General features: G+C 45.5%; 1 protein-coding gene across 1 annotated transcript in view; it reads left to right on the forward strand.

Annotated features, from left to right (window-relative positions):
• The first annotated feature begins 1,061 nt into the window (after positions 1-1,061).
• Positions 1,062-15,148, forward strand: part of ELAPOR2 (endosome-lysosome associated apoptosis and autophagy regulator family member 2) — a 100,846-nt gene continuing 86,759 nt past the window's right edge. Inside the window, exon 1 of the mRNA XM_054287561.1 lies at positions 1,062-1,327. Within this exon, the coding sequence (XP_054143536.1) occupies positions 1,205-1,327 (123 nt within the window). The 5' untranslated portion in view covers positions 1,062-1,204. The remainder of the gene's footprint in view (positions 1,328-15,148) is intronic.

The following is a 15,148-nucleotide window of genomic DNA, read 5'->3' on the forward strand; positions in this document are numbered from 1 at the left end:
ATCCTTAGCACATCCTGCTTGGGGGGATCCTGCCTGGCCTGGGGCACACGGGGCATCCTTAGCACATCCTGCCTATGGGATCCCACCTGGCCTGGGGCACACAGGGCATCCTCAGCACATCCTGCTGGTGGGATCCTGCCTGGCCTGGGGGACACGGGGCATCCTTAGCACATCCTGGCCATGGGATCCCGCGTGGCCTGGGGGACACGGGGCATCCTTAGTGGTCCAAGGAGAGGGGAGGTGGGTGCAGGCCACCCTACACTCCTAACCATCCTGGCTATCCTCTCAGCAGCCCTGGGAGGATGAATAGGTCAACCAAACACAAATCCAAAAAAACCTAGATTTTCTTCCATCTCCCACCTAGGCTGAATAGCAATCATTATCATCTACAACCTTAAACTCACCCTCCTCAACTTCTACCTATACGCTGTAATAACTGCGACCGTTTTTCTCACCCTAAACACAATGAAAGTCCTAAAGCTATCTGCCCTAATAACGGCATGCACCAAAATTCTGTCACTACTCCTAACCCTGCTCTCTCTCGCAGGACTCCCTCCTCTGACAGGATTCCTGCCCAAATGACTTACCATTCAAGAACTGTCTAAGCAAGGCACAGCCCCATCAGCCACACTTATCTCCCTCCTTTCCCTGCTAAGCCTGTTCTTTTACCTTCGTCTCGCATATTGCACAACAATTACAAACCCCGCGCCGCCTGGCGCTGCCAAGGACAGGGACACGGCTGCCAGCAGCCAGGCGGGGATGCGGGCCAGCATCCCAGGGCAGGGCTGGGGAAGGGGGCATTCCATCCCGGAGTCTATCGACAGCAGAGGTTCCAGCGGGGGCTGCTGTGTGCTCCCCAGTGCGGGGGTTTTGGGGCTGCCGGGACGCAGCCGGAGGATGCTCCGCGCTCCCTTCGCCTCGCCGGGGCTGGACCAGCCTCGGCAGCGTGCGCCTGCGCTGCCAGCCTTCCTCCCCCTGCCGCCGCTCCTCCTCCTCCTCCCCCCGCTGCCGGCCCCTCCTCCCGGCTCTCCGGTGCCGGCTGCCGGGGCCGGCGGGGCCGCGGTGCGCCGGAGCCCCGGGGTTATGCGCAGGGCCAGGGGCAGCCCGCGGCCGGGGCTCGCAGGTGTCCGGCAGGAGCGGGGGGCGCTGAGCCCCAGCAGCAGCCCCGGCCCCGGGAAGGGCTGAGCGGGGGAGGAGGACGAGGATGATGATGCTGATGAGGATGCTGAGGATGCGGCGGGCCGGAGGGTACCCGGGCAGCGCCTGGCTGTGCTGCTGGCTGCTGGGCTGGCAGGCGGCCGCCCTGCAGCTGCCGCCCTGCGAAGAGGTGAGATTTCCCGAGTGCTCTTTGGGTTTTCCCCATCCGTAAGGGCGGCTGGGGCGCACGCACCGGCTCGGGAGGAGGGTGGTATTCCAGCCAGGGGTATTCCTGGCTCCCCAGAGCTGCCCGGGGGATGGCAGAGGGGTCAGACCCACGGGGAAGGATCCTCTGCGGCCGAGCCCCCCGCATCACGAGCAGAGCCGCTCCTTGCCCGTCGGTCGCGATCCGCTCTCCCCACTCGCCTTGCCCGTGGTGATCCCTGCTCCTTTCAGTACATGGAAATAGCAGAGTCCTCCCTCCGAACCAAGGGAGCTTGGCCGGCCTCGCTGTTTTAATAAATACCGTGTTGGATCAGCGCAAAGGTGGAGTAAGGGAGGGATGGTGTGTGATATCCCGCCCGCCCGGTGCCAGCTCGGTGTGTCCGGGGCTGAGCCGTGCGTGTGGCATGGCGAGAGAAACTTTCTGGCTCCGTGCTGCTGCAGGAACCCGAACCTGGAGGGAGCCGGTGTGTTCGGAGAGGGGACGCTCCGCACGGCTGTGCGGGATGCGGGGCCGGACAGGGATGCGCAGCCTCGGGTGATCCCTGAGGTTTCCCGGGGAAGGGACCTGGGCTTCATGAAGGTTTTTTCCAGGGTTTCCAGCCTTACTCCTATATGCAGGGAAATCCTCTCTGCTGCTGTTAAAGAGCAAGTGGGTCTTTGCTGTGTTTTAAACCAGCAGTAGAGGTGGCGAGGCTGGGTATCACCATCCTAAACAGGTCTGGGTGGCCGGAGCTCTGCTCAGGCAAGCAGAAACCTGTGAGTGCATTAACAATGGTCAGTCCTCTTCCTTTCTAACCCCCTCCTATCTGAGGATGCTCTGGGACCACAGCTTCCCCGCTTTACCTCTTGCAGTTGCACCGTTTAGCAAGAGTGAATTTGTGCATTTTCAGAGTGGGCTCGGGTGGGTGACTGCAGCCAGAAGGGAGCACTCGGCTGGTGAAGGGTCCTGATCCATGCTTGGAGGTTATTGCAGCTTGGGACCTCCTTGGCTGGGGGTGCAGAAGACCTTTCTGTGGTGAAGGAGAGCATTTCTGACCTGGGGAATATTCTCTCTTTGCCTATGAAATTTCCTTGTTGTCTTCCAAGTGGCAGAGCTCAGCGCTAGCCTAGCGTGGGAAATCTTGCATCAGGGAGAGGTGATGTCTGGCAAATCAGTGTCTGTTTTGGGCATGTTTCTCCTAAAATGTTGATCATCCTCAGGGCATGTTTTTCCTAAATGTTAGTCATTCTCAGAGAGAGGAATTGATGCAGCCACCTGCTTTAAATTACCTATCTGCCTTTTCAACTAGTGAAGGGAAACAGGTACTTTTAGAGCTGTTTTCATCCTAAAGTCTTTGCATCAAAAAAATGAACCTCTGCAGATGGTTAAAGGTGAGAGCTGAACCTGTGCAGTGGTACCAAAAGTGTAAAGCTGGTATTTTGAGCATCTTGCACTGGGATTTAGGTGTGCAAATTCTCTCTGGAGCCCCACTCCTGTACACCTGTGGATCTGGACCTGTTTGCTTTTGCTTTCTTTTCAGAGAGGCTGACAATGTGTTTTACTTGAGTTGAGTGCTCTTTGAAACAGAGACAGCCTCACTCACAGGGTTAAAAAGCTGTGTGTTTCTTGTGCTGGGGTGTGTGCAGCTATGAAAGTGTGTGTCCCAGGAAATGTAATTACAAACATGCCTGGATGGAGACAGAGGGGAGGAAAAAACGGGAGCTTACAAAGAACCAGGATAGCAGATGAACTGCTCTACAAAAGGGAAGAACAGGAGTTAATTTTTTTGTCTCAAAACATTGCCATTTGCCCTAATTCAGTCCAGTTTTGAGTGACCTGGGTGTATTGCCATTAACAACCTGATGAGATTGATTTGGGCAGACTCAGACAGGGATGAAGTTGTGCCCTAAGAAAGCACAGCCTGTCAGAGAGTATTGCAGTCCTTTAAAGACTTGGTAAATGTCCTTTGTTTTACACCCAAAAGCTCTGAGAAGCACAAGGCTTAATGTACTGACAGGTAGTTCATTTTCAATCTATAGAGGACTCTTCTTTAGCAGCACTTCCTTGACTACTTGTTTGGGGTTCCCTCACTTATGACAAATACAGATATCTGCTGGTTTGTGAGATTTCTGTGCTGGCACAACATTTGGAGCAGTGGGATCTCTGGCTGTGCCTGAGGCTCTGTGGTGCTCTCATTACATAGATAGTAAAATAATAATGTCTAGCAATGTCACTTTCCAGAAACCTTTTTGTCATTGACTCCATTGGTCAGGGACTGTAGTAGTTGAGCACACTGGATTTAGGAGGGGTGTGTTTGTGCTGCAAACCAAGGGTACAAGCAGCTTCAATGAATGCTCCTGTGAGATTTTGGAGTAAATTGACACAGCCATGAGCTTCTGGCACAGCAGTGCTCAGTCCAGGCTGTGATGGTCATTTACATCATGAGCCCTCCCTGAGCTCTCCAGTGCCAGCAGCAAATTTAAAGGGGATTTGTGCATCTCCAAGAGCTGGAGGCAGCCTCAGCTTGGATGGCTGGGGTACCTCTGCAGTACAGAATCTGGGGAGACCCATCACTGTGCCCGGTGCCTCTGGTGACCTGGCAGCTCGGACTAGGGCAGTGGTAGAAGAACAAGTGCAGATTCTGTCTTTGCATTGGTGAATTTTTTCTGCTGTGCCAGTGATGATCAGGGTACTCATGCAAACATTTCGTGTGTTGCATAAATTATGACTTTGAGTGGAATTGATGACACCCATGCTTTTCACTGCCAATAAATACACATTAAGCTGTTATCTTGGAAATGATGAGGTATTTATGCCAGTCCCCCTGCTGCTGCAGGGACAATGGTTGTTACATCTTATATTCCAGTGTTTTGTGCTTTTTCTTTTCTGAACTTTTCAACTGAATGGGTCTTCTTCAGCTTCCCCTTGGAGATTCACCCAAATCTGAGCAGATTTTGCTTTTAGGACATTTGATACTCAGCCTAAATGGGTCTTTTCTTCATTTCCTCTTTCCCTGAGTTGTTTTTTGCAATAATAATAAAAAAATTGAACTCCCTGAGTGACTCTTCTCTTGATTCCCGTTCAGCCAAATTGCTTTCAAAGAGAGATACAGAGTATCCTGCTGGCAAAGATGTTTTCTTTCACACTCCTGTGCAGCTCTCAGTTATTATGCAGATTGGGAAGTGCCTTTGACATTGATAATAAATGTGATTCTGATACATTGCATGGTTTACCTGCTGTTTTAGTAGACAGGTAAATTAAAGGGTAATGCTAAATGCTCTCTTTAAGGGAATGTATTTTTGCACTAGTCTGCTAGAATCCTTATGGAAAAGACAAAAACAATATAAGAAATTTCCCTGGAAAATGAGAGTCTTATAAAAACACTTGAAGGCAAAGGTGTCTTAAGAATAAAGGGGGAGCATGAAATTGAACTTAGGTCAAGTAAGGGGGATTTGGTGTGTTGAAAAAGTGCCAATTCTCATGAGGAGAAAAGGTTAAAAAATCGAGTATGCCTAAGCTAAGTGTGAAGTATTTTTAGTATATTAGTATGTTAAATCAGGATATTAGGTACTGAGCTAAGCAGTGTGGGAAGCAAGGTGAAATTCTGTATTTGCATGTAAAGGATGGAGAGGAGATGTGTCAGTCCTGGAAAGGTGTAACATAAGCCAGCATGCCTGTCACACATGGCAGGAGTGACAGGGATGTGCTGGCAGGAACCTGGATATCTGAAACACCTGAATATCTGAATATCCTGTGCTGTAAGTGAGCTGGACCTGCTTGGGAAGAGGTTTGGAGTCACTGCAGAAGGCTCTGTGGAGGCAGCGCATGTGCAGGTGGTGAAGCAGTTTGGGTGGGTGATTAAAAGGAAAAGAAAAGAATAAAACCTGTCAGAGGGGTTGTGTGCCCTGTCATTAGCACTCAGGAACCGTGAATGCTGTGTTTGTTCTGCAGCTGGTTAATGAGCACACAGTGATCACAGCAGAGGGTGGGGCTGTCTTGGTAAGGAGGGAGTGACTTAACAGAGCAAGAAAAAGAAGAATTATCCCATGCGTTAATGCATGGGATAGAGAAAATTAATGAGATGCAAATCTATGGGATAAGGTAGAAATAAAAATTACTTTTGTGCACTTGAAAGGCTAAATGTTTTTATTATTAAAAGATAATAATTTTTTACTTTTATGTAACCATAGACAACCTTTGGGTTGATCAAATACAACTATTTGATTTCTGTTGGCTTTAAAATCTTTGAAGGCATTAGCTCATTTAGGAAGGAATTCTCCTTCTAAGTTGATTTCCTTGCTGCCCCTTATTGGTACTCTTGTCCATTTCTCTAAAGCATCTGCCATTTTGGCAACAGAGCAGGTGCTACCTATACCAGCTTCTGGAATGATCCAATGTTGTATTCCCTAATTTCTAACCACCTTGAGAGATGTTAGACACAATCTATGAATGATTCATAGTCAGCAGAAAAGGCTGGGGAAAGGTTCCTGCACAGACCATTTTATTTCTTTCACGTCTTGCTACACGGATTGTGTCTTTGTGGGGGAAAGAGAAATGTACAGCTCCCATTTTCCATGGTGATGAAGGGTCATAAAGATGAGGAAGGAGGAGCAAAAACCAGGCTACAAAACTGCTGACAGTGAAGCTGATGGACTGGAAACACGTGCACAAAAGGTGAGGAGACAGATGCTGAAACACAGGTACCACAGCAAAGAGCACAGGAGCAGAGCAAGGTGGAGGGAAGCACAGGGAGATTGGTGAGGTGTCAGAAATGAAAACCTGGCAAGGAAGACAGATGCTGGCATAAAAACTGGATAGTGAGCCATGGCTGTAATGATTCAAGGGTAGGAGATTTAGTCATAGTGGAAACTGCTGTAACAGACCATAAACTCAAAACAGTAGTAGCCATTAAACCAACACAAGATTGCATTTCTTCCACCATCAAATATCACTGGATCATTCAGGGTGAGATTTATCATTTATAAAGAAGGCCATGATTTTATTTCCTCTTTTTCCTCATAGGCTGAGGCTGAGTGAGAATGGGAGCTGTGCTGGGACTCCTGACACATCCATGCATCAGGACTACCAGCCAGCCAGGGGCCAGGATGGGTTTTTGCAGGATTTGGGCTCTCAGCTGCCTCATCCAGGCCATGTTTTCCTCCAGGTATTGGTTGGGAAGGCTTTGGCAGTGCTGTGTGGTGTTTTATGCCAGGTCAGAAATTCTGGAATCACTTGAAGGGAACCTTTTCCATGAGCCTGAGCGTGTGTCAGGGAAGGTGTTGGCAGGGCTCCCACTGACTGCAGTGACCCTGGGGCAGAGCCAGGGGCTCCCAGACCTGCAGGGCTCAGCAGGGAATGCCATCACTGCAGGCTTCCCTGTGTCATAGGGTAGGTTGCTATCAACGCCTGCTGAAGGAGGTAGTGAACGTCAATTAAAAAGATTAGAGAAGAACAGGTAATGGTTGGTAAAAGGAAAAGCAGCCTTGAGTGCCTCATGCTTGAGATAGGAAAGAAACAGTGTTTGGGAACAGGTCCCACATGTCTCCCAGATGGTGCCAAGGTTTTTCTAGGGGCTGCTGCTGTGAAGGTTCTGTGTTATTATCCTGTTATTATCCACCACGGCCATCTCTTCCCCAATTCTTACACCTACTAGGAAAAGAGTGTCCTGCTTGCTAACCCTTGTTAATGCTTTGGGTCTTACCCTGGACCTGATAATGTGTTTAGATTTTGATTGCTGGTACTGGGAACATTTTGGTTTTCAAATGTTTGAAAACAAACATTTGAAAACCAAAATGTTTTGAAGGAGAGAAATAGATAACCCCCCCTTTTTGTTTTTTATTTTAACAACCATCTTTTAAAGCAAACAAACACACAAAACCCTTTCAAGTACAAAACGTCTAAATCTCATAATGACCTTGTTTCACCAGCATTGTGATACTCTCTGTGATAAATAGTGCCAGACAGTAATCACTGTGCACTTGGGACGTGGCTCAGAGCTGATTTAGGATGATCTAGGATGACGTGTGCAGCTGAGCTGCTGGCTCTGCTGTGTTGGTGCTGATGATCCTGTCACTGTGCTGAGTCAGAACTGATGCTGATTTGGCTGCAAACTCACCTGCCATAAGGGAAAAATAAACCTAAAATAAGCCAAAAAAAAAAAAAAGGGTGAGGGTTTAGCTGGGAGTGTGTCAGAGATGATTCAGTCAGGGTTTAGGTTCTGGGGTAATAGAAGTAATACAGGTGGCTTTGGGACCTACTCAGGGGCACAAGTCTGGTCTTCTTTTATTTCTAGAAAATGAAGTTTTGGTGGAATAGAGCTAGCTTGGATTTACACTGAGATAATGGCAAGGGGATTGTATTTTGTTATGTAGGAAGAAGAAAACGAGAGCTGTGTGCTAAAGGTGTGAAAGAACTGGATTGTTGCTCTCTGTTGTGCTTTGATTTAAGAGACACAAGTGCTATCCCTGAAAGGAAAGGTATTTGCTGGCTGCAAGACATGTTTTCAATGAAAAAAATAATAGTTCCAGATGATGGTGTATTCCCAACTGGAAAATTTCTTTGGCATTGAGTTTTTTACTGCTACAAAGAGAAGACAAATCACTCATCACATTGATATGGAATTAATCTTACTTGTTAGTGTTTTGTGGTCAAGAACACAACACACAACAGAAGTGATTTATGGTGACACTTGAAGACTATTGGAAAGTACCTACAAAAAGTCATAGGAACTGTTATCTGGTGGTGAAAATTCTGGGTAGCTCAAGTTTCATTTGGTTAGATTTTGTTCCACTTTAGAGGTACAAATATTTTTCAGGGATAATCCACAGGAAAGTGGCTCAGGGTGTTTGGGATTGGTTAAAAGGCTGTGCCCACCCTGCCAAGAACAGGAGTATAAAGAGAAGATATTCCTGCAAACAAGATGAGCAAGTCCATGAGTGTGGGCAGATCCCTGGCCCTCCTCTAGTTAGCAGGGCTGACCCAGTCAAAAGAGCTATTTTCTATATGATAATTACCAATGTGGGCTACTAGTGCTAATCTTATAATCCAATTTGTTGAAAAACCCCTGCTTTAGGGAGAGGGTGAACTTTCCCTCTGAGGGTGGAACTGACCTGAACATGCTTAGAGGTGTTTTTGATGTAATGAATATGGTTAGAAAATTGAAATGCATTAGATAACCTAGCCAGAGGGAGGAGAGATGGGGAGTGCAAAACCTGGAGATGCCATTAACATAATTGCTGCTGGCTTGATAAAACACAGGACACATTTAATAGTGGAGAAATCAGTGTCTAAATTGATTGTACTGCCACAGAAAACTGAAGTGTACCAGGTGGTGACTGTAGCAGCAAACTGAAGGGTAAAGGTGATTTAGACCTGAGCTGTTGACTCTCTTCAAGTGTTAATTTCCCATGGTGTTTCCTGTGGGGTATGAAATCCTCCTGGTTTTGTACTTGCTCTCTGAAGTTTCTTAAAGGAAAGCCTTCACACAGGCTGGTGGTGTTTTATACACACAAGGGTGCTGCTGTGTCTTTGGAGAGATGAACAGCAGAAATGGATCCTGGCTGATTTTTCCCAGGCTTTTATATCCATGGCTCCCTCCTGCTGGCAGGTCAACAGTGCTGATCAAATGCTGCTTGTTTCTGGTTAAGCTGCTTTTTATCTCCAGCTCTGTGGCTCCCTGAAGCAAATGAAGAAAAGAAAGATTTCCCAGGACAGTTCTTTTCTTCTCCATTCTGTTTGTTCTTATTTAATCCAATTTTTTAAAAAATTCAGACTTCTCTTGAAAGGCAAGCATGAGGGGCTGTAACCAGACTTTCTTTATGGCAGGGTTCATGCTTGCATGGAGGGACTGCGAGCTGATGTTCATCTCAGGAATGCTGGGGCCAGGCTGCATGATGGAATTGGAGTGGGAAATGAGTCAGCTCATGATGCTGCACCTTCCTCACAAGCACCTGCCCTGCAGAGCTGCTGATGAGCGGCTTGTATTCCTTGTGATGAATGTCAAGTGTCCTGATTAGTGGGAGAGAGGCTCTCCCCTAGAGCTGCTCAAGTAACAGCTGAACCCATTCCAGCTCTGCTTTTCCAGAAGTTCTGACAGGATGACTGTCAATTAATGCCTGGTTTTGGTGCTGAATATAGGATACACATGTGCTCTGAATTCCCCTTTTTTAGCTAGAAGCCCACTGTTCTCTGTGTGAGCCTCTGCACAGCGAGGCAGTCGATCCAGAGGCATTTCTCCATCCTGCACCAAAGGAACACATCCTGTTGGAGTCAAACCATCCTGCCAGGGAGGCACTGACCAGCTATCACAAACAGTTCAACACTGAGCCCTGACCTGCTGCTGAAATAGCTGTGATCAATGATCACACTCCCATTCACCCCAGCTGAGAGGAGGCAAAATGCCAAACCCAATCAATTCCTGTATCTTCTTGTTTTGCAGTATTTTTAATGGCACTTAAAGCCAACTCTACTTAAATGTTTGCTGGCTCCTCTGAAAAGTCATTTCTTTGCAGTCAGTTCCAGCTTTTAAATTACAAAAAATCCCAAATGCTGCACTGCCTATTGTGATACTGACCTGCAAATCTCTTGAACTGCTTTGCTAAACAAGGGAAAAAGATTTCCTTAAAGCCTCGTCATGTGCTCATGCAGGAATCACAGCTTTCATTGAAAAAGGTGGGAGAGAAGAAAAGTTAAGTTGGCTTCTCAGTATGGAAGAGTTGAAAATGTGAACTTTGAAAACCTGTAAAGTTAAATGAGGTGGAGCTAAGCTGCATAGTGTTTTAAGGTCCTGTGGCACTTAAATAGGTTATATGAATTTGATGGGGTGGAAGCAATGATGCCTGACTCAAGGTTTTGGGAGGCTTTATGTGACTGTTACTGAAAGTACAATTTGATTAACAAACTTTGACATGATTTAAATTTAGCAATTACACTGTAGATAGTCTGATGGGAAGAGCCAGTAGTGCCCCATTGGGCACCACACATACTAGAAATAGGAATAAATTATTGGGGCAATGACCTGCTCTCCACAGGCAGTCTCTAGCCTGCTGAACAGGACAGACCTGTGAAAAATGCGTATTTTATGATTGACTTTTCAAAAATATGAAAATGAATATTATATGTGTTATTTTAGAAAGTTATGCTATATTAATTTTCTTAAATAATGTGTTAAATATAGTTTTAGGTTATAACATAATGTTAAAATAGAAACTATGCTATGGAAGATACTTTTTTTAAAGAAAAGGACTCACAGCGAGATAGCAGCCACAGGACACGTAAATGTTTCAGAGAAAGAGAATTTATTGCCCTCTTATCAGAAGAAATTAACTTCTTCCTGCCTTGCTCAGTTCTGAAGACGCCCTTAATCTTAGGATTAAGAGGAAGAAGCTGACACTGGCCAGACAGAATCCTGTGTTGGAATGGAATTTATGCATCATGTATGAGGTGTATGAATATGCAATAGGTTATTATTTTTAAGGGTTAATCCTCTGTTATTGTGTGTCCTTTTTCAGGCTCATTTCACCCAGAAAAGACACCTGGCCATCTGTAACTCTTTGTTTCTATTGTCTCATATTGTCCTAATTCAAATTGTCCAAATTATTATTACTCTAATTATATTGCTATTTTTATAACCATTTTATTACTATTAAACTTTTAAAATTTTAAAAACAAGTGATTGGTGTTTTTCACAGACCCAAAGGGCTCTGGTCCCTGAGCTGTCAGTGTGTTCCCCTGGCATGGATTTGCCCATGGCAGCTGGCACAGCATGGGACACTGCAGTAGAAGCTCTGGATGAATTCTGGAACCTGCAATTAGGCAGTAAAGATGAGAGGAGGCGGTTTTGTCATGGGATGAGGATAACTGGGTACTTGTGAGATGTTAGGAAAGCACGTAGCACCCTCACTGTTCTCCAGGACAGCAGAAAATCAGCGTGCAGAGACCTTGCTCCAGTGATCCATGCATAGTCCAAGCATGGGATCCTGATGGTGTGCAAGTAACACAGGGCAGAACCAGCATTTCTACCATAAAAAGAACTTACCTTGCTTTTATTTGTACAAGTTGAGCACCTAGCTTGACTTTAGTATCTGGCAGAGACATTCACCATTAAAGTTTAATATTTATCATCCTGAAAGTGATTTTTCTGCTGAATGTGCCCATTTTTTTCCACTGGCTACAGAGGGATGCTGGCTTTTGCCAGGTAGATGCTCAGCTTTTAGTTACCTGAAGCACAATAAGGAGGCATCAGCGGCATCAGTCCCCACTGTGAGCTGTGCTGGCTGTTACACAAGCCCCAAGGTCACTGTGCAGCACTCTGTAAGCTGCAGGGGTGAGGGTGCTTTGATAAGCTGGGACATCACAGCAGTGCAGCTAGGTCTCTGCAGTGACCTAATTATACTGGAGAAGGGATCTAAATCTCTGCCTCTGAACTGCTGAATTAGGAGGGAAACACAGCAGGAGCACGGTCTTGGTCCTTAGTTCTGGAGAGCTGTTTGTGAGCCAGGAGTTTTTATTGCTTTGCCTTGTAGCAGCTTCCTACCAAAGGTGCATTATCACACAGCAGAGTCCTTTCCTCTCCAGGAAATAATTAACATCAGGGTAAATTTCTGTATTATACATGCAGGATATACCTATGTCTGTCTGTCTCTAGACACACACATTTAAGCTTGCCTGTAACAATCAGCTTGTAATTTGTCAAATGGGCTAGACCTGGTATCTGTGTTTAATTTCCCACTGCAAAAATGCAGCTGCAGGATTTTTCATGCCTTCCCATGTGTGTGGTTACAGGCTGGCTGCATTGTCCAGGCAGGTGAAGCAGCAATGAATGCATTTCTCTGTGTCCCAGACTGGCTCATATCTCGTGGGCACAGTCAGCAGCAAGGGGAACTGTGCCAGAGCAAAATCCTGATCTCTCCCTCCTGCCTTTCCCCCAGTCCTGGCCTGATGAGTCACTGCTGATTGATTTGACTGATGCAGCCCTTTTGATAACACATTACACATTACCCTGCCCTGGAACAGGGTTTAATGGGGTTAGGGACAAAGCTCTGCCTACTGCTGTCACGCCAAGCTCATCCCTCACCAGGCCCTGGCTGGATGCAGGCGGGAATCTTGCAGCTCTGGGCTCTCTCTAGCTGCCAGAAATGCTAACAAATTTGGATTTGTAGCTGCCTAAGCTTCCTTAGCCCTGTGGGTAAATCTGGACTTCTGAGGAATAGTGCACTGAGCAAGGCTTGGCTAGACCCTGCTGCTGGAGGTCATTTTAGCTGCAGTCAGCAGCACAGACACAGAAAAGAAGCTGAATGTAGCTGATGGCCAAGTTAAATCTAAGATGTGTTTTCTCCACTGTTTACTTAGCTCAGGCTGCCTTGGGCTGCTAGTTTCTCCTTGGTTTTATTTATTTATTAGTTATTCTTGCAGTGGAAATGGACTCTGTGGGCTTGGAGACTGCCCTGGAGGGCAATATTTGATGAGGCTTTCTCATAATGTACAATGTTACATATTTCTCTTTGTCAGGCTGTGATTTAAGATATTGCTTTGTTCAATGAACCAGGGTGGTTGCACATAAGGCAGTTAAGTGCTCACAAAGGGCTGCTCCTATCCTGGGATGAGTGGTTGCAAGTCAGGCAGAAGTTCCCAATTTAAACCTCCCAAGCATGATGTCCCTCTAGAGTTACAGGTGTCATCAGTCTCTATTTTGTCATTTTTTTTCCCCCTCTCAAAATGGAATATTCATAAAAAACATACAGCATTTCCAAACTTGAATATTGATAAAGATTCAGCTAAAATTTATAAAGAAAAGAATGTCTTATTTGCTATGGGGTTGTTTTTTTTTTTCCTGTTTGAAAATACTCAGCCATCTGGTCAGCAAACAAATAAAATGCTGAATGATATTGGCAGCAAAAGATCCACTGAAAAACAATGAATGGGAGAAGGAAACAGTTCACAGTCTTTCTGTAGCCTGGTGGGTTTTGGTTTTGGAATGTTTTTTTTTCCAAAGAGAAGACTCCTGGATAAAATTTGTATTCGTAAAATGCAGAACCTGCTAATAATCTTCCTATAAGCAAATGCAGCTTTGGTAAAGCCTAAAGTCAATGTAGTTATTTTTATTTTTACTTCCCCACAAGGATTAATTAGGTTTGGCAAAAGAAGCATGCCCTTCCTTAATTTTCAAAATGCTTACTTTGTAGTATTACATGTAAGTGCAATATTATATATTAGTGTAATATAATAAGTAATACTGTATAGAAGTGTAACAAAGCCCTGTCTATAAACATGTTTGCTGTCAATGTGACCATTTTGCTTAAAATTGTGTGAGTTTGAGTGCACATCACTTGTTTTGGCACAAAACTGACCAATACTTGTAGCTCTTCCTTTGGGGACTGTATGTATGGGTAGAGGAGATTTTGGATTGGGCTAACATTCCCTTCCACACTGAAGGTTTATTTCACTGATTCTCTCCCTGGCTGCACCTAAAATCCAGCCCCTGAGGAAGTCCAAGTCTGAAGGGGACAAGCTGAGCCCAGGAGTGAGCCAGACCCATCCATCCCATGGAGAAAGGGAGGAGCACACCAGGAGCTCATGGATGTGGGTCACCAGTGATGAGGGATGAGGGATGGGTTTGTCACACCCTGCCCTGGGCAGCACAAGTACCCCATGGGCATTTTTTCATCTAGCAACATCTCTCAGGAGAATGGGAAACGTGGAGCAAATGCATTTGGGAGGAAATTGTGGAGGAGGTGACAGGGCAGAAAAATGATACAAGATCAGACAAGTGAGCATCACATCACCCAGGCTTCCCTCTAATAACTGTGCTGTTTCTTCTCTAATAATTTTCTGGTGCCTGCTGTGAAAAATTCTTACACCTAATGGAAAGTGATAACCAAGAGCAGAGGGACAGGAGTGGAAGCTTTGCAAAATGCTCGTGCATGTGCCTACTTTTAAGGACATGAATAATTCCTCTGAAGTTTGAAAATGATTGCCTTATTTAAGATGAAGTTGATGTTAAATACCATCCTGGATTAAAGTCAGGGAATTCTGTGTATCACAGAGTCAATGCTCTAACATAACTGAGATATATTATTGAATTTAAATCTTTTGCCTCCAGTACATTGAGGATTCTGCTTTGGGTTCAGTGCTGAAAAGAAAAAAAAAAATGATTGGTGTTAAGAATATTTAAATGTTAAGTCAGTTTGGTTTAATTTCATGCTCTTTTGTGGGTTTTCATAGAAATTTTTCATCTGTATATATTCTGCAGATGCTTTAAGACTAACTAATAATGTCCTCCTATATGGTTTTTAAAGTGGAATTTGTGTAGCAGATTGGACAGGATGATGCTGTGGGGCTGCTGCAGGAGGGGAACTGCAGTGAAATGGGCTGTGTTGATTCCTCAGATGATTAAATCTAGCCATAGTTCAGGTCCTCACAGGATTAAAGCTGGCAACTTGTAAAATATTATTACCTTTATCCTCCTCTGCATGAACCCCCTGGGAGCCCTGTGAGGATGAGGCAGTTTGGCAGTAGAGAACTGAATCACTGGAGATGGATTTTCCCTGTGGACACTTTATTTGCACAAGTTAAACCTGGTACAGAGCAGTGGCTCAGTGAGGAAGTGGCTGTACAGAAGGAGAGGCACAAGCTCCTGGATGCACTTGCACATGCCCAAAAATATTAATGTTGAGCTAAGTTGTTCTCTCAGATTTGAGGTAGATACATATGCTATAGAATTTGTCCTACCATTTCCTCCATATGGTCAATTTTTCTCAAGTACATGGATATAATTTCCTCACTGAAGTTATCAGCTCAGGTCCTCAT

This window comes from Melozone crissalis, unplaced genomic scaffold, assembly GCF_028551555.1.
Source record: "Melozone crissalis strain CALT ecotype California unplaced genomic scaffold, PUWL_Pcris_2 ptg000059l_1, whole genome shotgun sequence".
NCBI lineage: Eukaryota > Metazoa > Chordata > Aves > Passeriformes > Passerellidae > Melozone > Melozone crissalis.